Raw genomic sequence first — 25,211 nt, forward strand, 5'->3', positions numbered from 1 at the left:
GGGGGGGGGTGTTGGGGAAGGGTCCCGGTAAAATCCGTCTTTTCTTCCAGCTTATGCAAAAATAAAGCCGTGTTTATACGTGTGATCTCCCTTCTCCACGTCTCACGGGGAAGGCTGTGTCCCGGGTCTCGCGTGGGTTGTTAAAGGCGTGTGCCCCTCGTGTTTGCACAAGGCTGCCCTAGATCCTCGTGGGACCATGGTGCATCCATCCCCCCAGCGCTGGAAACCTGCCCTCCCTCCTGCCGTGCCGGCTGCTGCCAGGGCTTTCCTGAAACCCCAGGGAAACCTCCCGCTGCCACAGAGCCCGGCTTCTCCTCGGTGATCCACATAAAAACGGGGGGCTGGGGGGAGAACCCGGTCCCCCTGCACGCCCCATGGCAGGCGGTGGATCCCCGGACAGAGACGAGCGAGCGGCTGCAATGGCCTGTGTGCAGGTGACACTGCCCCAGCCGCCAGCGTGGAGCTGAGCCAGGGCTTGTCCCCAGCTGGGGCAAGGGCTGGTGTCCCCAGCCGGAGGGGGGGAGGGGGAGGAGGGTGCAGAGGGGTTCAGCAGGGCTGCGCACCCACGGCTCTGCCATCAACATGTGCACGCCCAGGGTGCTCTGCCTGGTCCCCGTGTTGCACCACGCTGTGCAGGGGCTCCCTGTGTTGTACAGGGCCACCCAGCGTGCTGCCACATGGCAGCCAGTGGGGCGGGGGGTGGGCTCAGGGTGCTGCCATGTTTAATTAATCACAGGTAGCCCCAGACTGCGCTCGGTGGCGCAGAAGCGAGGGCCGACGTTCAGGGGGCCGATGTAGCATTTTCTTTTCCTAAATTACCCCCAGCAGCAGGACACGCAGGGCGCAGCGCACAGCCCTGCCCCACTGAGACCCCCCACTGAGACCCCCCACCCGTGGGCGGCCACGGTGCTGACCCCAGTGGCACCAGCGGTTTTCCCAGTTCCCACAGCTCGTGGCGGCGGGGTCACACCCGCCGGGGTCACAGGACAGCGTCGGTCCTTCCGCGGCCCCTGACCGGGATCACCGGGGCTTCTCCCAGCCTGGGCCGTGCCGGGGTCGGGCAGTGGTGCCGGGACCTGCTGCGGGCCCTGGGGCTGGGGGGAGGGTGGCAGATGTCACCGCCAGCCTCTGTGCCAGCAACCTCAGGAGCCTCGAGGGGTGACATGGTGGCCCAAGCGCACCCCGGTACGTGGCCTCCACGGGGTGCTGCCACCGCCACCACCCCCACCCCCGCCAGCCCCCCTGGCTGCTCCCCCAGGGCCGGGGCTGGGCAGCACCGAATGCCCAGCCCAGGTATTCGGTGCCTGTCCCCAGGGCTGGGTGACTGTCCCCATGTCTGGGTGCCTGTCGCCAGAGCAGTGTGCCTGTCACCAGGGCTGGGTGCCTGTCGCCAGGGCTGGGTGCCTGTTGCCAGGGCTGGGTGACTGTCCCCATGTCTGGGTGCCTGTCCCCAGGGCAGTGAGCCTGTCCCCAGGTCCGGGTGCCTGTGCCCAGGGGGCTGCTGCCTGCCTTGCTGCCCGCCCCAGCCCTGCCGCACCAGCTGCCCGCCCGGTGCCGTGGGGTCCCGGTGCCGGTGCCGCGGGGCGGGCAGTGGCGGGGCGGGCAGTGGCGGGGCGGGGCGCGGCGGCGGCCCCGCCCCCTCCCCCCGGTAGCAGGTCTGGGCACGGTTCGCGGGAGCAACTTGGCGGCTCGTCGCCTTCCTCCGTCTCCCCGGGCCAGCGCGGCCATGGCGAGCGGGCGGCCCCGCCGCTCCTAGAGCCGCCGCTGCCCGGGAGCCGCCGCCGCCGCCGCGATGAGCGCCCTCGCCTTCGACGACGCGGCCCTGGAGGGGCTGGCGCCGACCCTCGGCCTCTCCGGGGGCAGCGACATCGACACGGCCCTGCTGAGCGACATCGACGGTGCGTCCCGTGCCGGGCAGCGGCGAGCGGGGCCGGGCTCGGTGCATGGCCGGGACCGGGCTGGGCTGTAACCGGGGCTCGGTGCGTGGCCGGGACCGGGCTGGGCTGTAACCGGGGCTCGGTGCGTGGCCGGGACCGGGCTGGGGTACAATCGGTGCTCGGTGCGTGGCCGAGGGGTTGGGCTCGGTGCGATACCGGGGCTCGGTGCGGGACCGGGACCGGGCTAGGTGCATGGCCGGGGCTGGGGAGAGCAGGCTCGGTGCGCGGTCAGAGAACCGGCACATGACGGCGTGAGCGGGGTCGGTGCATCACCGGGACTCGGTGCGTGGCCGAAGGATCGGGCTTGGTGCACGACCGGGACACAGCCGGAGAGACCGGGGTCGGTACCGGGCCCGGCGTGGGGGACACGCCGAGCTGCCGGAGCAGGGCCGGCCGGGCTGGCTCCGTTACCGGGGCACGGCGGGGGGGCTCGAAGAAGAGCGTTGTCCCCAGGGCTGGGAGGGGGGGGCACGACACCGGGACCCCCAGGCTGGAGGTGCTGGTGCCGGGACAGCCGAGACGGGCGCCCCCCCACCGACCGCAGCATCGTGTCGCCTCTAGCCCCGCCCCCCGTGACGTCACCGGCGGGGTTACTCCCGGTCATTCCCTTTAGGACGCCTGGGTTCCCTGAGCCACCCCACGGGGACGGGATGGGGGGGCTGAACGGAGCATCCCTGGGGCTGGGAGCCAGCGGCACCCACCTCCCCGCCCAGCCGGGGCTCTGTGGGATGGGGATGCTGCCCAGGGGTCCCATTCCCCGAGGGGACCCGGTGCCAAGGGGACCTGCTCTCCACCACCATGGCACCCAGGACTTTCCACTGCTGGGTGTAACATTCTGGCTTTAGCAAAAAAAAAAAATGGGGTTTCCCGGCTTTTGGCCAGCCCTGCGCTCACCTCGCCGCATGCTCCACCGGCTCTGCCAGTCTGCCAGGACTGGCAGAGCCGGTGGAGCATGCGGTGAGCTCTGCGACGCCTGCCCCACTGCAGGGTCCAGGGGGAGTCTCTCCTCCGGGACCCAGGTTGGAAGTGACATCCCCAGGGCTGAAGGCGCATCCCAACGGCAATTGGGGCAGATCCAGGTGCCACATGCCTCCCCTGGTGAGGTTTTGGCTTTGGGAAGGATGGTAGCTGCAGGCAAGCAGGCAGGAGCCATGCTGGTGTCCCCTTGGGTCCCCAGGGACCCATTCAGGGCTGAGCGGTGCCCAGCACTAGAGGGTGAGGGTGTCATACTGTGGGGTTTTGCCACACTTCTTTAGCCATCTGGACCACCCTGTGCCCCATGTGACCGTGTCCCTCCATGAGCTGCAGGTTTGCCACTGGTCCTCAGGTGGCCACAGGCTGTCCCCATGCCCATCCTGGGGTGACCATGGGATGTGCACTCAGGGATGTGGGTACCCTGCACCTGCTGGGACTTGCCAGGACCCACAGCCATGTGGCTCTGCCCCACGGGCTCCTGAATCAGTGGTGGAGGTACCCGTGGCACCGCTGGGTGCCCATGTGATGGTGTGGGTGGCAGCGGGTGCAATGTATGGGACAGAAATACCTGGTAGGTGTTGGGCGGCTGGGAGAACCGTGCCCACCCCGAGGGCTGAGTGGTAGGAAAGGGGGTGCCGGGAGGGAGCACCCCCTCTTTGCAACCCCAGACATTGCTCTCTTGCCCCTGGAGCATGGGGAGCCTTGGGGCGTCTTTTGAGGAGGGGGGGGTGGGAGCCCCTCTGGATGGAAGCCCACCTGCGCAGAGATGGGTGCTGAGAGCTGGATGTCTTTGTGGGGGAAATGGGGCTGCGCAGAGACCCCTGTCCTGTGGGGTGTCCCCTCCGGGCGCTGGGTATCAAGCGAGGAGCATCGCGTTGGGCTGGCCGGCAGTGGGGAGTGATGGATGGGACACGGGGCGAAGGGGTTAACGGTGGCTGACCCCGAGTAACCACGGGCGGGTGGTGGCAGGGTGCCCGGTAGTAACCCGCCACCGGGCTCACCTTGGCACGGCGGGGCTGTCTGGGGGTGGCGGGCGGCCGGCGGGCGCGCGGGCGGCGATTGGCGGAGTCACATCACCCCATCGCCGGCCTCGCTCCAGGCCTGGCGCGGGCAGCGGCAGGGAGGAGGGAGAACATGGGAGAAAATATCCTGGTGCCTCGTGGTGCCCCAGCACGGGGCTGAGCAGGGGCGGCAGCCTGCTCCTGGGGACCCCCGGACCCCCGTGTGCCCACTGGCATGGAGTGTGCCTTCGAAGGTACCCCCCCCTCCGTGCCACCCTCCTCCTCCCTGCCTGGCGCGGTCACTGCTGTGGTCCCTCTCGGGGTGCTGCACCCCATGGGGGGGCGTCCGGGGGCTGTGCATGTTGGTGGGGCATTGCAGGGGGGGTGCAGGGGGGCTGCGACTGGGTGTGCGGCTGCGGGGGCATCCCGGGGTGTGTGTGCCTGGGGTACTGTGGTGGGGATGTCCCAGGGGGTGTGTGCCTGGGGTACTGCCGCGGGGGCATCCCAGGTGGGATGTGCCTGGGGTACTGCCACGGGGGCATCCCGCGGGGGGTCTGTGCCTGGGGTTACCACCGCAGGGGCATCCTGTGGGGTGTGTGTGCCTGGGGTACCGTGGTGGGGGCATCCCGGGGGGGTCTGGCCCCTGCGGTGGTACCCCCAGGCTATCCTGGGGTGTGTGTGCCTGGGGTACCATGGTGGGGGCGTCCCGGGGTGTGTGTGCCTGGGGTACCGCCAGGGGGGCATCCCAGGGGGGGCTCTGTCTGGGGGTACCACTGAGGGGGCATCCTGGTGTGTGTGTGCCTGGGGTAACACGGCGGGGGCATCTTGGGGGGTTTGTACCCGGGGGTATTGTGGTGGGGGCATCCCAGGGTGTGTGTGCCTGGGGTACTGCTGTGGGGGCATCCTGGGGGGGTCTGTGCCTGGGGGTACCACCGCAGAGGCACCTCGGTGTGTGTGTGCCTGGGGTACCACTGAGGGGGCATCCTGGGGTGTGTGTGCATGGGGGTACTGCTGTGGGGGCATCCCGGGGGGTGCATGCCTGGGGGTACCACTGTGGAGGCATTCCGGGGGCTGTGCCTGGGGTACCACCGTGGGGACATCCCGGGGGGGGGTGTGTGTGCCGGGGGTACCACTGCGGGGGCATCCCAGGGTGTGTGTACCTGGGGGTACTGTGCTGGGGGCATCCCAGGGGGTGTCTGCCTGGGGGTACCGCTGCGGGGGCATCCCAGGGTGCTTCGGTGGGAGCATCCCAGGACATCTCAGGGGGGGCATCTCTGGACAGCCCGATGTGTGGCTGTCGGGGTGTGTCAGTGGTGCCACCCTGGGGCACCTAGTTCCCACTGAGCTGGGCAGACCCCTGAGGGTATTTACCCCTGTGCTTGCCCAGCTCCCTCCTGGGGGTGTCGTGGGCAGGCACGCCTGGCGCAGGGGTCTGGCACATCCCAGGTGTGCCACCCCTCTGTCCCAGCCTGAGCACCCCCTCCCCTTGATGCAGGGGCTTCTTGTGGGGTTGTCGGGGTTTCCAGTGCACAAGCCTGTCTCTGCCTCGCTTGACCTCACAAACAGGCTGAGATTTTCCCTGCCACCCCAGACGGGGATGGAACCCTCTGACTGCTGGTGGCCAGGGCCCAGCACCCCCATTGCAAGCACCGTGCCTCAGTTTCCCCATTGGCAGGGTGGCCAGCAGGCTGTGAGGAGCAGGGCGCAGCAGATTCCTGGGCTCTCGGGGAATTTTGCCCCTGAGTTACGAGGATCTGTCCCCAAAGTGCTGAGCTGTGGGGTGGGCAGCATGGGGTCAACCCGGGAGATGTGGGGCAATGGCAGCCACTGACGGTACTGGGGGGGGGGCTGTTTTGCAGACATGCTCCAGCTGATCGGCACGCCGGACAATGACTTCTCGGGGCTGTTCGACTCACCGTTCAGTGCCCCTGACAGTGCCGTGCCCCCGGGGCTTCCCCCTACCCCGGGCACCCTCAGCACCTACCTGGGTCCCAGCAATCCTCCCCCCGCCACCCCCACCGGCAGCGTCTACCCGGGGCCCACCGGCATGGCAACCTTCACCCCCCAGCCCCCAGCCCCGCTTCTGCCAGCGCCAGCCCCGGGTGTCAAGGAGGAGCCGGCGGCCGTGCCCAGCAGCCAGCCCCAGCCCAGTGTGATGCTGGCCCCCAGCTTTGTCCCTGCGTCCCCTGGCCAGTTCAGCCCCCAGCCCCTGGTGGGCTACCAGAACCAGCACAGCTTCTCCGGTGAGCATCTGGGGTCCAGGGGAGGTCGGGGCCCCCTGCGTGGGGGCTGGTTGCGAGGGTCTCTTGCTGGAGGGGGGATGCATCCCTGTGGGATGGGGCTGCCCTGGGGGGGTCCAGTAATGCTGTGCTCTGCTCCGTGCCCAGCCCTGCAGCCGGGGGGTGCAGGCCAGGCTCTGCCCAGCCCCCTGCCCGCCCCACAGCCAAGCCAGCCTGTGGCACTGTCCGGCCCCGTGCAGAGCGTGGCACCCCAGCAGCTCCTTGCCACCACTGCCCCGGCTGCCCAGCCCGTCACACCGCAGATCCAGCCAGTGCCGGTAAGCCCAGAGCCAGGGGTCGGGGGTCCCAGTGGCCTTCCCAGCCCCACTGACCCCCCCGCCCCTCAGGTCCTGCTGCAGTCCCATTTCATCAAGGCTGACTCCCTGCTGCTGACGGCCGTCAAGACAGATGCTGGCAGCGCCAAGACCTCCAGCATCACCTCCCTGACCACCAGTGCCAGCAGCTCTGCCACCCCGCTGCAGGTGCCGGTAGGTCCCACCGCCGTGCCGCTCCGGGGCCGGTGGGATGCTCTGAGACCCCTGCCAATGCCTCCCCACATCCCCACAGGCACTGGTGAGCGGAGGGACCATCCTGGCCACGGTGCCGCTGGTGGTGGACACCGAGAAGCTGCCCATCAACAGGCTGGCGCCCAGCGGGAAGCCGGCACTGGTGCAGAGCAGGGGGGAGAAGCGCACAGCGCACAATGCCATTGAGAAACGCTACCGCTCCTCCATCAACGACAAGATCGTGGAGCTCAAGGACCTGGTGGTGGGCACTGAAGCCAAGGTAGGAGCCTGGTGGTGGTGGGGCAGTGGTGGGTAAGGGGGGGCTCTGCCCAATGTCTGGGCTGAGCCGTCCCTGCCCGCCGGTAGCTCAACAAGTCAGCGATCCTGAGGAAGGCGATCGAGTACATCCGCTTCCTGCAGCAGAGCAACCAGAAGCTGAAGCAGGAGAACCTCTCCCTGAAGATGGCCATGCAGAAGAACCGTGAGTGGAAAGACAGCTCTCGGGGGCAGGGGGGGGCTCAGGCCCAGGGCTGCCGTACCCCCAGCACCTCTCAACCCACCCTGCTCCCCACAGAGTCCCTGAAGGACCTGGTGGCCTCCTGCAGTGGGGGGGCCAAGGCAGAGGCCCCCATGGAGGTTGTGAAGGCAGAGGTGATGGAGATGCTGACGCCGCCACACTCGGACGTGGGCTCGCCGTCCCACAGCAGCCCACTCTCGCTCAGCGGGGGCAGCAGCAACAGCAGCAGCGACTCAGAGCCCGACAGCCCCCTCTGCGACCATGGCAAGGTGTGTGTGGGGGCTGTGAGGGGGATCCCCCTGCCCCAGTCCTCTACATCACACTGGGGGTGCCAGGAGCAAAGCATGCCAGATGTTGGCATGGGGAAAGGAGCTGTGAGCCCTGGTCTTGCTCTCTGAGGCTGCTCCTCACCCCATCTGGGGCTGGAGGGAGGGGTGTGGGGGCATTCTGGGGTGCAGTGGGCTGCTGCACCTGTGCTCTGTACCCCAAAATGTGCCCTGTGCCCCGTTCGCACACCCCATGCCTGTGCCCCCGGGGCTCACAGCAGCTCTGCCCGCGCAGGTGAAGCAGGAGCACCTGCCGCCCTCACCCAGCAGCCAGGGCATGCTGGACCGCTCCCGCATGGCCCTCTGCGCCTTCGTCTTCCTCTGCCTCTCCTTCAACCCCCTGGCCTCCCTCCTCCGTGGCTCTGGTGCTCCCGCTCCTGTGGGGAGCCCGGGTACCGCTGGCCCTGGCAGGAGCATCATGGCTGAGGCTGGCACTGTGGGTAAGCTCTGGCACGGGGTGGAAGCCACTGGGGTGGAGGCTTTCAGGGGGGTGGTGGTTGAGGTGGGCACAGGTGGAGGCCACTGGGATGGAGGCTCGGGGGGGTGGGTGATTGGGGTGGGCACAGGTGGAGGCCACTGGGATGGAGGTTCTTGGGGTGTCTGGGGTAGGGGCTGCCAGGGTGGTGGGCGTGGGGCAGAGGCGGTTGGGATGGAGGCTGCTGGGGTGGGAGAGGGCTAGAGGCTGTTGAGGTGAAGACCATCAGGGTGCAGGGTGTTGGGGGGGTGCATGGTAGGGGCTACGTGGGTCGAGGCTGTTGGGGTAGAGCTGATCAGGGTGGAGGCTGTTGGGGTGGGCATGGGGTGAAGGCTGTCAGGATGGAGGCCGTTGGAGTGGAGAGCGTCAGAGTGGAGGCAGTCATGGTGGAGGGGGGTGAAGGCTGTCAGGACAGGGGGGTCTTAGGGTAGGTCCGAGGTAGGAGATGGTTGGCTTGGAGGCTCCTGGGGTAGGTGCTGCTGGAGTAGAGGCTCTCAGGGTGGGCACGGGGTGCAGGCCACTGGGATGGAGACTCTGGGGTGGGCACGGGGCAGAGGCGGTGGGGTGGCTCTGACCCCTTCCCCATGCAGAGGAGCCGTGGGGGTGGGCGCAGTGGTTGTGGCCCACACTGGCCTTCTGGGCACTGAACACGGCGCTGGTGCTGGGGGCGGTGGTGCGGCTCTTCGTCTGCGGGGAGCCCGTCACCCGCCCCCACTCCGAGCCCTCCATCCTCTTCTGGCGGCACCGCCGGCAGGCCGACCTTGACCTTGACCGGGTAAGCCCCAGCCTTTGCCCACCCTGCCTGATGGCACCTGCCCCACCTGCCCCGTCCCCACCCCCTGCTGACCTGCCCTGCTCTGGGGGTGCAGGGGGACTTCGCCCAGGGGGCCCAGCACCTGCGGACGGCACTGGGGGCACTGGGGCGGCCCCTGCCCGCCTCCCACGGGGACCTGGCGTGCAGCCTGCTCTGGAGCCTGCTGCGCCACCTGCTCCAGCGCCTCTGGGTGGGCCGCTGGCTGGCCGCCCGCGCTGGGGGGCTGCGCCCCGACCCCCCGCCCCCCGCCCACGTCCGACAGAGCGCCCGCGATGCCGCCATGGCTTACCACCGCCTGCACCAGCTCCACCTTGCCGGTATGGCCCCATGCCATGGGGGGAGCTGAGGGATGGGACCCCTGTGCCCCGCATCCCCCCTGAGTCCCCCTGTCCCCATCCCCGCAGGGAAGCAGGCTGGCGGGCACCTGCTGGCCATCAACCTGGCGCTGAGTGCCGTCAACCTGGCCGAGTGTGCTGGCGATGCCGTCTCCGTGGCTGCCCTGGCTGAGATCTACGTGGCGGCCGCCCTGCGGGTCAAGGCCAGCCTGCACCGCTGCTTCCACTTCTTGGCTGTGAGTGCGGGGCAGCCCCCTCTACCGTGGGTGGGGGGTCCCCCTGCGTCCCCTGGGACCCAGTCTTGGGTCCCCTCCCTGATCCCCCGCTCTCCCCGCAGCGCCCCTTCCTCTGCAGCGCCCGGCGTGTGGCCCTGTCCCACGGCGGGGCTGTGCCCCCTGCCATGCAGTGGCTCTGTCACCCTTTGGGTCACCGGTTCTTCGTCGATGGTGACTGGGCTGTCAAGGGTGTCCCGAGGGAGACCATCTACAGCTCTGCTGGCAACCCAGGTAACCCGCCACCCCCAAGCCCCTGTTTCGGGGAGCAGGCACCGTGCCCACTCACTGCTCCTCTGTGCCGCAGTGGACCCGCTGGCGCAGGTGACCCAGCTGTTCCGCGAGCACCTCCTGGAGAAGGCACTGTCCTGCGTGGCCATGCCTGAGCCCAGCCGCCCTGCTGCCCAGGGAGAGGGGTATGTGCCAGGGTGGGTCCCCCCCCGGGTCATCCTCTCCCTCTGCCCGGTGCGGGGATGGCCCCGCTCACGGCCCCTCTCCCAGCAGGCGGTTCTCCGATGCCCTCGAGTACCTCCAGCTGCTCAATGGCTGCTCTGATGCCAGCAGCACGCCCGGCCCCGCACCTTCCATCAGCTCCGGCTTGGCGGCCGTCACAGGTGAGGCCAGTGCCCCCCCCCCCCAGCAAGGGATACTTCACGTGGGGGGCCACCGGAGTGGCGAACGCCCCGCTCCTACGTCCCTCCCACCCCACAGGCACCGACCCCGTGTCCAAGTGGTGGGCGTCCATCATTGGCACAGTTATTCACTGGCTGCAGGGAGATGAGGAGGGGGCTGAGCGCCTCTACCCACTGGTGGAGACCATGCCCCGGGTGCTACAGAGCTCAGAGTGAGTGCTGGGGGACACTGGGAACAGCGGGGGCGGCAGCTCATCCCGCACCTCCTCACCTTTTTGTGTTGGCACAGCCCCTGCTAACACGCTCGGAGCACCGTGGCTGTGCTGCCCGGTGTCTGCTGGAGGGGGGCACAGCTTTGCCCAGCGAGGGGCCTGCAGTGACTGTGTCCCCCCCACTTGCAGGAAGCCCCTGCCCCGCGCCGCCCTGCACTCCTTCAGAGCCGTCCGGGCCATGCTGAGCAAGCAGGATGGGAGCCAAGCCAGCCTGAGCCACTGCGAGAAGGCCAGCAGCTGCCTGCGGGAGAGCCTGGAGCTCAGCAGCCCCCCCAAGGGCACCATTGACAAGGTGAGCTGGGCTGGAGGGGGGTAAGGTGGCCACCCACCCTGGGGGGAGCCCCCGGCCCTCGCGGGAGGTGCCCCCGGTCCTCGCAGGGGTGCATTGTAGTTGCATTGCATGTGTCAGACTGGGAGTGCAATGCCCCTGCCATGCAGCCCGGCGGGGGCCCCGCACAGCAACGCCTGCCCGCAGGGTCCTCCTCGGCCCCCCCTCTGCTGTCCACCCCTCCCCCTCACTCACCCAGCTCCCTTCGCACCCCCAGGCGGTCCAGCTCCTGCTGTGTGACCTGCTCCTGGTCACCCGCACCAACCTGTGGCAGCAGCAGATGAGCGCCAGCCAACAGCGCAGCTGCCTCTACCAGGCGTCCGCCCTGGAGCTCCGCGGCTTCCAGCAGGACCTCAGCAGCCTGCGACGCCTGGCCCAGACCCTCCGCCCTGCCATGCGCCGGGTGAGCCCCTCACCCCTCATCCTGCCCACTCCCCTTGTCCCCTGCACCCGGCTGTCCTCACTGTGTCCCCCCTGCCTTGTCCAGGTGTTCCTGCACGAAGCCACCGCCAGGCTGATGGCCCGCGCCAGCCCCACGCGTACCCACCAGCTGCTGGACCGCAGCCTGCGGAGGAGAGGGGTGCAGGGCAGCAAGACAGGTGGGACTCGGGGTGGGACACCCCCTCCCCACCCGCAGCACCCACCGTGATGGGGCTCGGGGGGGGCTTCTTGCCGATGCTTTGGTTGGTGGTACCTGCCCTGGGGTGGGCAAATGGCTCCATCATCCTGCCAGAGCACCCAAGGGAGGGTGGGTGGCTTCCATCAGCACCCCTGGGGCTGACACTTATTCTCCCCCTCCCCTCGCAGCCGGTGAGCCCGAGAGCCACCCTACGCCGCGGGAGCACGCCGAGGCCCTGCTGCTGGCCTGCTGCTACCTGCCCCCCAGCTTCCTCTCGGGGCCCGGGCAGCGGGTGGGCATGCTGGCCGAGGCCGCCCGCACGCTGGAGAAGCTGGGGGACAGACGGACGCTGCACGACTGCCAGCAGATGATCATCAAGCTGGGCAGCGGCACCACCGTCACATCGGGCTAGCTGGCTGGGGGGGGAGGGGGGCATGCTGCTAGCCCCCCCTGCTAGCCCCCCCGCTAGCCCCTCTGGGTCTGGGACAGGGGGAAGGGGGTGGCGTGTACCCGTTTCCCCCCGGCATGGGAGCCCCTTCTGCGGGACGGTGTTGGGGAGCAGTTTTTAAGGTGGGGGGTGGGGAGGGTGGGGAGGGCAGGGTGATGCCCCCTGCCACCGGCGGTGGGTGCGGGGGGTCCCGCTGTGGCACCCCCACCACCCCCTGGCTCTGTCGCTGTCCCCAGCCTGCGTGGGTGCTGGGACGTGGGGACCTCTAGTGGCACTGTCCCAGCATTGCAGGGCACTGGGCTGCGCGGCCAGCCTGGCCCCCCCGTGCCCCGGCGCGCAGCGGGGGGGCGTCCTCGCCCCCCTCTCCTGGGGTCCCGCTGCTGCACGGGGGGCTTGGGGACCTCGGCTTTGGCCCCCGGGGGGGGGGGGAGGTCTGCCCTGTGGGGATGGCTCAGGGCCCTCCCCTCAGCCATGCCCATGACAGGCAGGAGGGGCCCCCCAGCCCAGCCCCTCGCCCCCCAGCACTGAACAGCCCCCCCTGTTAGCAGCTGCCCCCCCGCCCGAGCACGGCCGGGCCCCAGCGCTGTCGCAGAAGGGGCAGCAGGGGGGCACGGGGCTCCCGGGTGGCTGGTGGGTGCCCCCCCCCCCCGCTGCACCCCTCTTGTACATAGCCCCCTGCCCCGCCTTGCCTTTTTAAACGGTATTTTCATAGTTGGAGAGTTTTGTACAGACAATTAAAGCTGATTATTTATACCGGTGTGTGCTGGACTCGGGGGGAGGAGGGGATGGGGACAGACAGACACCGAATTTGGGGGACACACAGAGCCTGGCTGGGGAAAGGGACCCCCCCTACCCCCACTGGGCATCCTTGGCTGCGGGTCCTGCCTTGTCCCAGCAGGGGAGGGCTGCCTAGGATGGCAGGGAGACAAAGGTGACAGGGATGGGGACACTGGGTGCTAAGGGACCCCAACCACACCTTCCTTACCCCAAGATGTGCTAGGGGTGCTGCCCCCCGCCCACACCCCAGCCCCACTGCAGCGTCCCCTCCAGCCCAGCCCTCCAGTGAGACCCTTGGTGCAGGTGGCACCTGGGGACAAAGGGCCAGCCAGGAGCTGGCACAGCCCAGGGGACCCCCGGCAGCCCCCCGGCAGAAGGAGAGGCCACAAGCTGAGCGCCACGTACTTCCAAAACAATCGTTGTATCTTTATTGACGCTCTGAATGCAATGACCTGTTTTTTACTCTTAAGGAAAATAAACATCTTTTAGAAACAGCTTGTTACACACAATCTTCAGTGTGAAGCAATATACTAATAAGAACACTAGTCTTAACATTTACAGTCTTCATATATATTATATATATGTATATGTATACATATATATACACTATATAATGAGGCAATATATAATACACACGGTTTACCATTTTACAGTCATATGTACAAGATGTCACTAAAAATAGCCAGATTTCAGGCAACACTGCCAGGGACACTGGGATTTTTATTTTTTTAAATTAATTATTTTTATTATTATCTTTCCCCCCACCCTCCCTCCCCTCCTTTTTTGTGTTTTTCGCTCCTGTGTCCGAGGCAAGCTGCTGAAATGACAGACATTTTGTGGCCAGCAAACCTTGAGGGTGAGGGCTGGGTGGGACGGAGGGGACGCGACAGCCGGTGGGGACATGGGGCGCTGGCTCTGCAGGGTTGGGGGGGGGGGACACAGATGGGGCCAGCACCGTGCCCCTCCTCTGCAGGATGCTTTGCAGGTGCGGGGGCGGCTGGCGGCTCTGTTTGTAGGCTGGGATCTGGGGTGGTCACCCTGGGGTGGTTATTTGCTACCTGCGGGGGGGTGCAAGGCTGGGGGGTGCAGAGACGGGGGCGTCATGCGGGGCACCCCGCTGGGACACGGGCAGGGGCCGTCCCAGCGCTGGGCAGCCCCCAGCTCCACCACAGGCGGCCGGGAAGGGAAGCAAAAGCTGAGGGAGCTGAGCAAACCCAGCACCCAGGGACCAGCCAGGGCCATGAAGTGGGAGGAAGCAAATGCCTCCTCCTCCTCCTCAAGCAAGGACCCTGCTGCCCGCTGGAAGCCGTTTCTGGGCTGCTTCCACCTTCTTGACCCAGGCTAAAACCCCAGGGTTCAGCATCCAGAGTTTTGGGGTTCAGCACGCAAAGCACTAGGGTTCAGCACCCAGAGCCCTGGGGTTCAGCACCCAGAGCCTTGGCGTTTGCACCCAGAGCCCGGAGTTCAGCACCCAGAGCCCTGGGGTTTGCAGAAGCACAGGGAGCAAAGCCCGTCCCCAGCAACAGGAGCCGCAGAAGTGCTGGTGGGGCCAAGCAGAGGGACCAGGGTGGGTTTTGGGGGTCCCGGGGCACAGGACTAGGTGTCCCAGCCCAGCAGTGCCAGCGCCCCATGGAGCGGGAGGGGGACGGGTGCAACGGGCCAGGGTTGGGAGGGAGGGAGCGGGGCTGGGGCACCCCAGTGGGCACCCACCAGCCCAGCCCAGCACCCTTCGCCCTGGTGGGGACCCGGCCACCCGGCGTAGGGGCTGGCACCCTGGGACAGGCAGGATGGGAGCAGACAGGAGATGGAAGAACAAAACCGAAAAAGCAGAGTGGTGTTTCAAACAGCAGGCCGTTGTTTGTCTTTTTTTTTTTTTTCCTCCTTTTTTTCCTCTTTTTTTTTTTGCTTTTTTTGTCTTTTTTTTTTTTTTTCCTTTTCTCCGCCACACGTATATACAGACAGACACCGTGAGGTTTGCTGAAGGCAACATCTCAGATCAGATCAGTGTGAGATATGGAGAGCCGGGACCCGCGGGGGGGTCCGGCGGCCCCACAGTAAGACAACATCGCCGGGACCCCCCTCGTACAGGGCCCCCCCCCCTCCCCCCTGTGCAGCGACTGCGGCCGGGGGGTCCCGTTCCGCCTCCCGCCCGGGCCAGGCCGGGTTTTGCCGGGGCCCGGTGCGGGGGAAAGCCCGACGCTGGCTCTGCCCGGAGCGGGCTCGGGGTGGGGGGCACGGCCAGGGCGGCGGCGCCGCGACCCCCGCAGCGGGGCGGCTCCCGGTACGGCCCGGTACGGCCCCGCTCCGCTCCCGGGGCGCTGCCTCCTCCGCCGGTCCCTCGCTGGCGGCGGGGCGGGTGCCGCGGGGCGCTACAGCGGCTGCCTCTGCGGGGAGAAGGGGGGGTCAGCCCGGGGGTCCCGCCGCGGGGCTGGCCCCGGGGTCTGCTCCCCGAAGGGGGGGGGCATGCCCGCACCAGCAGCCACCCTGCCCACCCGCGAGTCATCGCCCCCCCCGTGCAGCGCTTTTAGCACGGGCTCAACCCCCCACCAGCTCATCAGTGCCGAGGGAAGGGGGGGACGACCCGCCCGGGGGTCCCGGACCCGGTGCCCGCTGGCGCCTGGGTGACCTGTACCCCAGGGCCCCCATGCCCCACGGGGTGCCCTGAGCAGCGTGTCCCTGGGGGGTGCAGTCCGACGGCAGGCCCCCCTATCCCCGGGGCTGCAGAGCTTTGTGGGGCACGGGGTGGGGGGCTCGGGGCTTACCTTATGTTTGGGGCATTTCAGGGTGAAGCTCTCTTCGGTTAATAAGCAACCTGCGAGGAGAGGGAGGGCTGTGTAAGGGGAGTCCCTGTCCCCAAGCACCAGGGACTCGGCGTCCCCCCGCCACCGTCCTGACCAGCCGCAGCGCTGGCATGAAGGGTTCAGCTGAGGCCGGCCAAACTGGGGACACCGGCTGGCACTGGTGCAGGGGGCACCACCACCCCGGCAGACAGGGAGCCAGCAGCCCACCCTGACCTTGGGTGGGCTTGAGCATCACCGAGCGGCCAGCCCCTCGGCCAGCCGGGTCGAATAGTGCCAGGGGACCCTGTGCCCCCATCCCCGCAGCCGGGCTCACCTGTGTCAACTGCACACGCGTAGTGGTAGGTGTGGGGACACCCCTTCTGGCAGCAGCCCACGGTGGCTCCCGCTTGCTGGCAGCTCGAGCACTTCTTTAAACGCACCCGGGAATTCGGAGCAAGGAAGGAGAGATGTGGAGAGACAGAGAGACGCCGTCAGAGCCCAGCGCAGGAGCAAAGCACCCCGACGGCCACGGCTGCGAGGGGAACGCACCAGCATCCCTGCACCTCTCCAGCCCCACGCTACCTCCACCCAGGCAGCATCCCCTCTCCTGTGCCGGCACGTCACAGGCGACACCGGGCCCCTCACTCAGCCATCTGCAGCCATTCACGACATTTCTACCCGCCGTACCGCTGCCCTGGAGAGCACCGAGCCTGCTGCCATCCTTCCTGGGGCAGGAGGAGCGCGGCGGTGAAGGGACATGGCCTGGGCCGTGCCACGGCTTGGTGGCAGAGGACCGTGGTACTCCCCATCTCCTGCCCCATCCCCAGGGGGTGCTGCAGGGATGGGAGCACCCGGCCCCACGGCGTGGGCAGGGAGGGGGCAGCAGCCTCCAGCCAGCCATGCCGCAAGCATGCAGGCCTGGGAATGTGGCCAGCCCCAAACCTGGCACTGGGGGGCTTGCTGGAGACCACCTGCCTGGGCTCTGCCAGGTGGCTGTCCCCTCCCTCTCCCCAGCACACAAACCCCATGTTCCCTTGGCAGTCTCCCAGCACCATCCTCCTTATTTTGCTCGCTCGATGTTCCCATGCTCCTCTCGCTGTGGGAGAGCAGCAGGGCAGGGCCATCCCATCCAGCTCCCCTTCCCCTCCCGCCCATCACTGTGGCATCAGGCCAAGTCATGCCCATCTGTGTCTCCCATCCTGTCTTCACCAGCCTGCATCTGTCCCGCTCCGAGCTGCCCCACATGATGCACGGCTGGGCCGTGGGATGCGACCCACCAGGCTCAGCACCCTCATGGTCCCGGGGGAGGCTCTGCTGCCCTCCCAAAACATAACAACAGAAATATACTTCTATGCCTAAAAGGGGGAGGGGGATGAGGTGCTATCAGAGACGCGGCAGCACAAATCTTGTGGGAAGCCAGTGGGGTTCATGGTGCCTGAAGCCCCTGCCCCACCCTCCCAGGGCGACTTGTCAGGGCCAACCCTGTTAATTTCCATCCCGGTCGGAGGCACAACCGCGGGAATCACTTCAGCTGAAGGAGGCCAGCACGAGATGCCGCCTCGGGATGCAGTGCCGTGCCGTGCTGGGCGGGCAGCTGAGCTCTTACCAGGTCGGCAGCCGCCTTGACAGCCTCCTGCAGCCCGTAGAGCTTCCCTGCCACCAGGAAAACCCCAGCGGTCCATACGGCACAGGCCTCGTGCAGCCAGTGCTCTTGCGTGTCACCCGCCGGTTCCTGCGGCGGGGACTCGGCCTTGTGACATTCGTGCCGCCGGGGCTTTTCGGCCGCCTCCTCGCCCTCTGTCCTCTCGTCACAGCAGTAGCAGCTCTGCAGCCTACGAAACATGCCCCGTGGGCTGGAGCGCAGCGTGCTCTGCTTGGCCGCCTCGGCGGCACCCTCCGGCCGCGCTGCCTTGCCACTAGCACCACAGCCGCCCTCCGTCCCTCGGGGTGCCCGCTCGGCCACGGCGGGCGGGATGGCATCCTCGCCCGGCCCCTCTGCCCGTGCCTTCTCCTTCAGCCGCGACTTCTTCTTGGGCAGGCAGTCCTCGGGGTAGTAGGGCCCGCAGAGGTCCCCCAGGTCCTTGTAGTTGGCAGGGTTGCGGCACAGGCAGCAGACCAAGCAGGCAGCGCTCAGAGCCTTTGACACCACCGGCCCCATGTGCATGGTGGAGGAGGCGGGCAGGGCTGCCCGTGGCCGTGGCGCTGGCCCAGCTGGTCCCCGTTGCAGCCGGGCCTCCTCACCGGGCGAGTTGATGACGGTGCAGGCGGTGGTGAACTCGCCGTGACGTTCCACACGGACATAGGGGGCAAAGGGGGGGGCCCGGCTGTCCGTCCGCAGCCGCTTGCAGGAGATGTACTTCAGCCGGATCTCGGGCTCGGCGGGGTGCAGCAGCGGGGCCTGCTGGGCCTGCCGCCGCCGCTTGCCGCGGCTCTTGCACCGCGCCGGTACCGCCTTGGCCTTGCCGTGGGCCAGGCGCTTCCGCTGCCGCTTGGAGTAGCCATTGTAGTTGGAGTGGTTGGCCCGTGGCTTTGGCCCTCGCGCTGGCCCGGCAGTGGGGCGTCCCTCGGGAGGGCCCTCGCTGCCCCCCACCTCCTTCTCCTCGCTCTTTGGTTTCTTGCCCTCCCTTGGTGCCTCCTCCCCGCCACCACCCAGGCCAGCCACCCGCTCCCGCGGCAGTGGCAGTGGTGCAGGGCCCAGGGGCTCCTTGGCCATGCCCAGCGCCGCTGCTTTGCCCTTGCGGTTCCTCTTCTTGGGCAGGAGCCCCAGGCTCTTGGCTGCCATGTTGGAGCTGGGCTGGGGCCCCAGGGCTGGCGCGCAGGCCTCGCCCGGGCAGCCATCAGCAGAGAGCTTCTTCCCGCCACCCAGCTTCCCCTTCGGTGCTCGGCTGTTGGGGTTTCGGCAGAGCTGCTCAGCTGCTGGCATGGTGGGCACCTTCTGTGCCGCTGCTGGCTTGGGCAGCCGCATATCGCCCACTACCAGGGCTGCCCCGCTGTGCTTCACTGCCCGCTCCCTCTCCGCCGCTGCCGGGCTCAGGGAGGTGCCGTAGGCAGCTGCTGTGGCCGCCACCGCCGCCGCCGTGGCCGATGGTTTGCAGGCGAACTTCTTCAGGTTGGGTGAGGTGATCTTCTGGACAATGGCCTCAAGCTTGAGGCCGCGGCCCTTGCGGGGAGGCAGCACTTTGGTCTTGGTGGCCTCCTGGAAGGCCGCCCGGGAGGTGATCTTAATGCAGACATCGGGGGCCTCCTTTGGCGGGGGGGGCTTTGGGACAGCTTCACCGGAGCTCTTGGGAGGCAGCTTGGCTTTCACCTTCTTGGCCACAGGCATCTTCTTGAAGAGGCTGGGGGGGGCCTCCGGCTTCTCCTCCTTCACGCTGCCACTGTTGCTCCGCAGGACCAGATTCCTCTTCTTGGCGGGGATGGGGGAGATGAAGGTGGACTTCCTCTTCAGCGAGTGCAGGGGCCGCTCGGACATCTTGCCCCCCATGCCTGGCCCTGCTTTGGGCAGCTTCATCCGGGGACCCACCTTGCCCTCCTTGTGGGGGCTGCCTGGGGCCACCAGCTTGAAGGCGGGCGGGAGGTGGTTGTTGGAGATGAGCTTCTTGGGCGCCTTGCAGTTCTTCAGCCGGACGTCAGCCGCCCGCTTGCCCCGCTGCCGCTTGGTGTAGAAAACCTCCTGCGTCTTCGTCCGGGAGCGCAGGATCATCGACCGCTGGTCCCTGTCCCCCGCCTCCACCACGTCCCCCTCTGGCGGCGTCGGCCCTGCCATCTCCTCTGCCACCACCAAGCCGGGCACCAGGAGGGCTGCGTCGCTGGCGTTTTGGACCACCCTGGGGGCCGGCCGGCTGCTGCGCTTCCTGGCTTTGAAAGCCACCCGCTGCTTGATGCCACAGGCGGGCTTCTTCCCCAGCTTCTCCTGGTGCGGGGGGGCCTTCAGCCCCTCCAGTGGGGCCGGGGCGCGGGGCTCAGCGAGGGCGGTGAAGGAGCGGGTGCACATGCGTGCCGGCAGACCCTCAGCAGGAAACCGGGGTGTTTGGCTGTGGGCGTTCTTGCTCAGTACCTCCGCCTGGCCGTCTGGCCCGAGGCAGGCGCTGGCCATGCCACCAGCTGCTGGCAGGTCATCGAAGGGGCTCAGCACGGCACTGCCGGGGCCGTCCCCCTCTGGCAGCCGGCAGTGGACCTTCTTGTTGCGGAGGCTCTTGCCTCTCGAGACAGGCTCCGTCTTCCCCAGCACATTTTCAGGGCCAACCTGCTGCTTCACTGCGATCGATGGGGCGGATTCGGCATCGGCTGCCTCCAGGTGGGACACCTCCCCTCCACCGCTCTCCTCCTCAGGCTGGATGTGGGGCAGGGAGGACTTGAACCAGCTCTTCACCTTAGTTTCCGTGCCCACAGCAGGGCCCAGCAGGATGACGGACTGGCCAGAGAGGCGTGCGGCAGGACCCGAGCTCTCCTTCTCCATTGTGCTGACGGTCTCCTCAGCAGACACAGGCACCTCGCTGGAGGACAGCACAGGGGGCATCTCCGGGGGCTTGGGTGATGAGGTGTCATATGTCACCGACTTCTGCTCCGAGCCAGCCAGCTCACAGAGCGAGGAGTACTCCTCCGCCTCCAGGTCCGACTCCTTCAGCTCTGGCGAGGAGATGATGGGGATCTCGCTGAAGTCCCCAGCTGAGCAGCAGTGCCGGGTGTCCTGCAGCCACCTCTCGCTGTCTGCCTTTGCCGCTTCATCATAGGTCAGCGTCTCCTCCTCCTCCTCCTCCATCGCCTGCTGCCCAAAGTCCTGGGCCGGCTCGCTCTTGGCCGACTGCTCACCATCACACAGATCCAAGCCGCAGGCATTTTTTTTCTCCTTGCAGGAGCCCACCAATTTGCTGGGAAACAAGCCCTTGGGGAGGTCGGTGGCTTGCAGCTCCTTCCACCGCAGGCACACCTCTCCCAGGCTCTCCTCCGGCCACTCAAAGTGCTCCATGGTGTTCTCGGACCCCACCGAGTTGGCGGTGGTGTTCGAGTAGCAGCTGTAGCCAGCGGCTCCTGCGCTTGATGTCGCTGCTGGGATGCTGGGCTTGGAGTTGAAGGCCAGCGGGGCAGCATCCTTCAGCGCATCCTTGGTTTCGGCAGCTGTGAACTCCACCGGGGGACCCTCGTACACCTCCTCACTGAAGTCCTTCCCCGCGCTGGCCCCCGAAGCCTTATCCAGCTTGAGGGGCTCAGTGAGCGTGCTGGAGTCACCCTGGCTGGGCCAGGTGCCCTTCACCATGGAGTCCAGGCAGGGCCGGTGGTTCTCCAGCTCGAAAGGGGACTTGGTGGCCTCCTTGCTCAGCATGGGCAAGTTGGCCCAGGCTTTGTCCGCCTTCTCACTGATGGCGTCCTGCAGGACGATGATCTCAGAAGCCAGCTCCTCCTGGGACAGGGCACTGAGGAGCAGCCGGGGACAGTCCCGTTCGTTGGTCACATATTTGGTGAAGGTCTCCAGGGGAAGGCTGGCGTGGATGCTCTGGAAGGAGTCATCCGATTTGGTGGACATGTCATCCGGGGAGGTCACGGAGCAGGTGGACACCGACTCGGGCTTTGCCTTAGAGTTGCTATTGACACGGGCAGGGCTGCGGTTCTGGTTGCAGTACAGGAAGCTCCTCTCCAGCTGGTCCTCCGACCCGCTGAGATAGTCGGCGTCCTGCGTCTCGGCATGGACGGACTGGGGGGTGCTCAGTGGGTCGGACAGGGGGGTCCCCACCTGCTCCGCCGAGTAAGTGCTGCTCTCGGGGCTGCAGTGCTGCCCCTTGAGCTGCTCGGGGGTCCTCGCCGGGGTCTTGATGCCCTTTTTCTGGGGCACGGCTGCTTTGGAGAGCAGCAGCTGCTGGACGGTGTTGGAGATGTTCTCCACCTGGGAGGTGAGCGCCGTCAGGCTCTGCAGGCTCAGGTCCGACAGCAAGTTCTCAGGCAGCTTCTCCTTCTGCAAGTTTTTGCAGTTCCCAGATTGAGTGTCGGGGCTCGTCCCGTCAGTGGGAGAAGGGTTCAGCAGCGGCATGAAATGGCTGTGGTCGGAAATGCCGGCTGGGAAGGCGCCAGCACTCAGCGGCTGCTGGCTGTACTGGAAGTTCTCCAGGTTGGGCATCAGCGGGGAGGGAGTGGAGCTGTAGGATGGGGACCTGCCGACAGAGCGAGCCGGCGAGTGGCTGGCGCTGGGGCTGAAGGTCTGGTAGTACTGCTCTGGCGTCCGGACGGGCGGCGCATCGCCCTGGCAATAGGTCTGGCCTGGCTGGTTGTAATGTTGGTACTTGGCCAAGTTTTGGTAGTGGAGGGTCTCCGGGGCATGATGCCGCCCCTGCAAGGGCTGCGGTGGCTGCGGCGGCTGCGGTGGCTGTGGGGGCTGCGGTGGTGGCGGTTGCGGGGGCTGCGGCGGGGGCTGTGGGGGCTGCTCGTAGCCAATGCGGTTGGGCTGGTAGCCGTGCAGGTTGGGCACACGGGGGCCAGGGGCCAGGCTGGCGGCGCTGCCCAGGGGCCGCTCCAGCGGTGGCTGCCCCGAGGGTGCTGTGCAGCTCTTGTAGGAGTGTGCCGGCTGGCTGCTGCCGGGCACTGAGGAGTAGGTGGAGGAGGCAGGGAAGGACTGTGAGTGCTGCCCAAAGTGGGGGCTCTGTGAGAAGGGCATGGGTGAGGAGACGTCATTCGGCAGCTTCTGCCGCTGCAGTTTGGGGTAGGGGAGTGCGGGAGGCTGCTGCTGCTGCTGCTGCTGCTGTTGCTGCTGCTGCTGCTGCTGCTGCTGAAAGTGAGTCCGGAAGGGCAGTGAGGCGGCCGCTGGCTCGTGGTATGGCCGGCCACCCGCCAGCGCAGCCGTCTTCTTCATCAGGCTGTCCTCATACTTGGCCACGCCGCCGGGCAGCGCCTGCGGCTGCCCGCCCCACGCCTGCAGGCTCTCGTCCCCCGAATAACGGGCCGGATAGGGGCTGTTCTCCTGCACTGCGTAATTGGAAAAGGCCGGCCTGCCTTGCAGCTGCTGCCCCGCTAATTGCTTGTTTCCCCGGTGGTATTTCTCCACGGCGCTGTTCTCGTAGCCTGAGTACGGCAGTTGCTGCTGACTGTAGTACTCCTTCGCCACCAGCCTCTGCCGCTCGCAGTTCGGCCCTGCCTGACTTTGATGCCTGTAATTCTCCAGGCGTGATGTATCTTGTGAAGTCGGCTGGTAGCTCTGCTGGTTGCCATGGAAACCACACCTTTCTCGAAAGGACTGCATGGCGCGGGCTCGTTATCTGCGAAGAGAGAGAGGCGAGAATTCAAATGAAGCATCGCCACCACCACCGTGGCGGGCCGGGAAGCGCGGCCGCGCGCAGAGAAGGGCAGCGTTGCGTGCGCTGCAGGGGCATCGCCTCGCCTGCCGTGGCATCGCCCCACTGGCACTGCATCGCCTCGCTGCCACCCTGGAGCACAGCACCTAGCCCTGCATCACCTCGCATCGCCCTGCATTGCCTTGCATCGCCCTGCAGTGCATCGCTTCACATCGCCTCACCCTGCATCACCTTAAATTGCCCGGCATCACATCGCCTTGCACTTCATTTCCCTGCATCACCCTGCCTTGCATTGCATTGCCCTGCCTTGCATCGCCCAGCATCACATTGCCTTGCATTGCATCGCCCTGCATCACCTCACATTGCCCTGCATCACATCACCTTGCATTTCATCTCCCTGCATTGTATTGCTTTGCATCGTATCACCCTGCATTGTATCACCCTGCCTTGCATCGCCCTGCATCACATTGTCCTGCCTTGCATCACATCACATCACATCACCTTGCATTGCACCGCCCTGTATTGCCCTAGATCGCAGCAGCTGGCTTTGCATCACCTCGCATCGCTCTGCATCGCATCGTGTCACCCCACATCACATCGCTTGGCATTGCATCACCTCACCTTGCATCGCCCTGCATCAGCCTCTATCACATCTCTCATCGCTCCACACTGCATCGCCCCGCTTCGCAGCACGGTGCCCCTGAGCAGGGGGTGTGGCTGGGGTCCGGCTGCCTCCCCCATGCCTGCAGCATGCTCAGCCAGCCCTCCTGACCCTGCTGCTGGGAGCCTTCCCCATTTCTGCTGCCCACTCCAGCTTTGCAGGGCGAACAACCCCTCTCTGTGCCTGCCCCGCACGGTGCAGTGACACCCCTGCACCGTGTTGGGGTCCCCCAATGCACCCACTGCCCCTCACCACTGGAAATCACTTACCCCCCTCCTTGCACACCCTCCCCAGGGATGCCGGGATCCTGCGAGCCCCTCCGAACACCCCGCTTATCACCACTCTTTTTAATTATTGGGCTAATTACTGGAAGCAGCAGCGCAGAGGGCCAGAACCGCAGGCTCTGCTGCAAAAAAAGTCATTTCAACTTGCTGGCTCTGCCTGTCTCTGCCTGCTGCTGCCTCCTGCAGCCCCCCCCCCCCAGCCCCAGCCGATCCCCCTGCCCCGGCGCGATACCATCTGGAAGCTGTCTGCTCCTGCCAGCAGACGTCTATTAGCCAAGCGCCTTGCCACCGTCATCATTGAACCTCCCCATTTCCTAGTCCCGCTTGCGTTAGGTGCAGGGAAGCACCTGGGTCACCAGTTTGATCTCAGAGGCAGCTGAGTGGCTTATGGAGGCTAATGAAGGGCTTGGTGGTGGCAGGGACATGTCCTGCCCGTCCCCAGCACCAGTGGGTTGGAGGCGCTGGGGTGAGCGGGAGCCTGTTCGGCAGTGGCTTGAGATTTGGGTTTCCCCATTTAGGGGCAGCCCCAAGGGTCTGCAGCTCCCCAGGGCCTCCCCCGGTGCTGCTCCCTCGGCACCAGGCTGCGGCAGTGACCCCAGTGCTGTCCCTTCTGCCATGATTAAGGCAATGAGTGTAACGAGGGACAGGGTGCTAGCAGTTTGTGGCACCCAACACCTGCTGGCAGAGCCCAGCCCAGCCCAGCCCCGCAGTGTACCTGTGCCCTGAGCCCAGGCAGGGATGTGTGTGTGTCCATGTGTCCCCCCTGCCACCCTCATGCCACCACCACATGCCAAACAGCGTGTGCCTCCAGATGGTCCCTTTGTTGGTGGCTTTGCTGTAGCCGCAAAAACTGCACCGCTGGTTTGATCAGTCCCAGCTCAGCCTCTTTCCTCGCAGTGCCCTGTGGACACCGGCTATGTCTCAGCATCTTTTTGGGGTCCACGTACACATGTGGGCCTTTATTTAGTGATATTTCCGTAACCGCTGGCAGCTCAGGGATGCACGGATCACACAGTGCCCTCCGGCACTACAGGAGCCAGGCTCGGTGCCACCCGTGCCCACCCAGCACCCCGTCCCCCCATTCCCTTTTTGAATGCTTGCCGTTTCGCTGCCCTGTATGGCAGCTGCATATCGCAGGCTGGGTGGGCAACTGGATGTGGTTAAAGCCTAGATCCCGGGGAAAAGATGGGTCAATTGAAAATCTGGTAAGGCCAGTGCAAAATCCCCTACCACGGTGTGGGCACGGTGCTGCTCTGTCCTGTGCCGGGGCTGCCGGAACAAAGGCAGCAAAATCAAAGCCAGGCCTTTGGGGCAGCCCTGGGCGGCAGCAAGAAAATTAAAGGGAGAAAAGGGCCCCTCACGCTCCACGTGGAAGCAGGTTTGAAAAATTACATCGGCTTGAGAAGAGCCTGGGCTGGTGCTTTAAGGGGAGCTTTTTCCTCCTGTTTCTCTTTTATTATTAATTATTGTTATTAATCAATTATTGTTAATCTTTCAAACAGCTGGGACAATGCCAGGCTGAGCAAAAGCACCCGGTGCAAGGGGAGGGGTCACTCGCTGGCATGCAGAGGTGGGGATACGCAGAGGGGGCACATGTGCAGGTGTGCAGGGTGAGCGTGCACACAGGGTGTGCACGTGTGCAGGGTGAGCATGTACACAAGAGTTTGCACGCATGCAGGGTCTGCATGCATGA

General features: G+C 66.4%; 2 protein-coding genes across 9 annotated transcripts in view; one reads left to right on the top strand and one right to left on the bottom strand.

Moving 5' to 3' along the window:
• Positions 1–896: 896 nt before the first annotated feature.
• Positions 897–12,489, top strand: SREBF1 (sterol regulatory element binding transcription factor 1). 4 transcript variants are annotated; one of them, XM_080386528.1, is made up of 19 exons: positions 897–1,898; positions 5,773–6,156; positions 6,301–6,470; positions 6,540–6,680; positions 6,760–6,978; positions 7,065–7,179; positions 7,273–7,484; positions 7,777–7,981; positions 8,607–8,791; positions 8,886–9,147; positions 9,235–9,401; positions 9,503–9,671; positions 9,745–9,853; positions 9,939–10,051; positions 10,149–10,281; positions 10,471–10,633; positions 10,887–11,072; positions 11,157–11,268; positions 11,477–12,489. In XM_080386528.1, exons 1-19 carry the CDS (start codon positions 1,793–1,795, stop codon positions 11,698–11,700), a joined length of 3,375 nt encoding a protein of 1,124 aa, XP_080242654.1. In that variant the 5' UTR covers positions 897–1,792; the 3' UTR covers positions 11,701–12,489. The 4 variants fall into 4 exon arrangements, with proteins under 4 accessions (XP_080242654.1, XP_080242655.1, XP_080242657.1 ...); XM_080386529.1 differs by having other exon boundaries at positions 900–1,898; positions 9,942–10,051; XM_080386531.1 differs by having other exon boundaries at positions 1,872–1,979.
• A 426-nt stretch (positions 12,490–12,915) lies between these two features.
• The window catches only part of RAI1 (retinoic acid induced 1), a 100,336-nt gene continuing 88,040 nt past the window's right edge, over positions 12,916–25,211 (bottom strand). For 4 of the 5 annotated variants that reach the window (XM_080386514.1, XM_080386512.1, XM_080386513.1 and 1 more), the window contains 3 exons: positions 16,900–22,537; positions 15,628–15,721; positions 12,916–15,325 (listed from right to left, as the gene is read on the bottom strand). In XM_080386514.1, the coding sequence (XP_080242640.1) occupies positions 14,883–15,325; positions 15,628–15,721; positions 16,900–22,521 (6,159 nt within the window). In that variant the 5' untranslated portion in view covers positions 22,522–22,537 and the 3' untranslated portion in view covers positions 12,916–14,882. The remainder of the gene's footprint in view (positions 15,326–15,627; positions 15,722–16,899; positions 22,538–25,211) is intronic. The other variant, XM_080386516.1, reaches the window with a different exon arrangement.

The sequence above is a fragment of the Falco punctatus genome (assembly GCF_963210335.1).
Source record: "Falco punctatus genome assembly, chromosome: 4".
Classification (NCBI taxonomy): Eukaryota; Metazoa; Chordata; class Aves; order Falconiformes; family Falconidae; genus Falco; species Falco punctatus.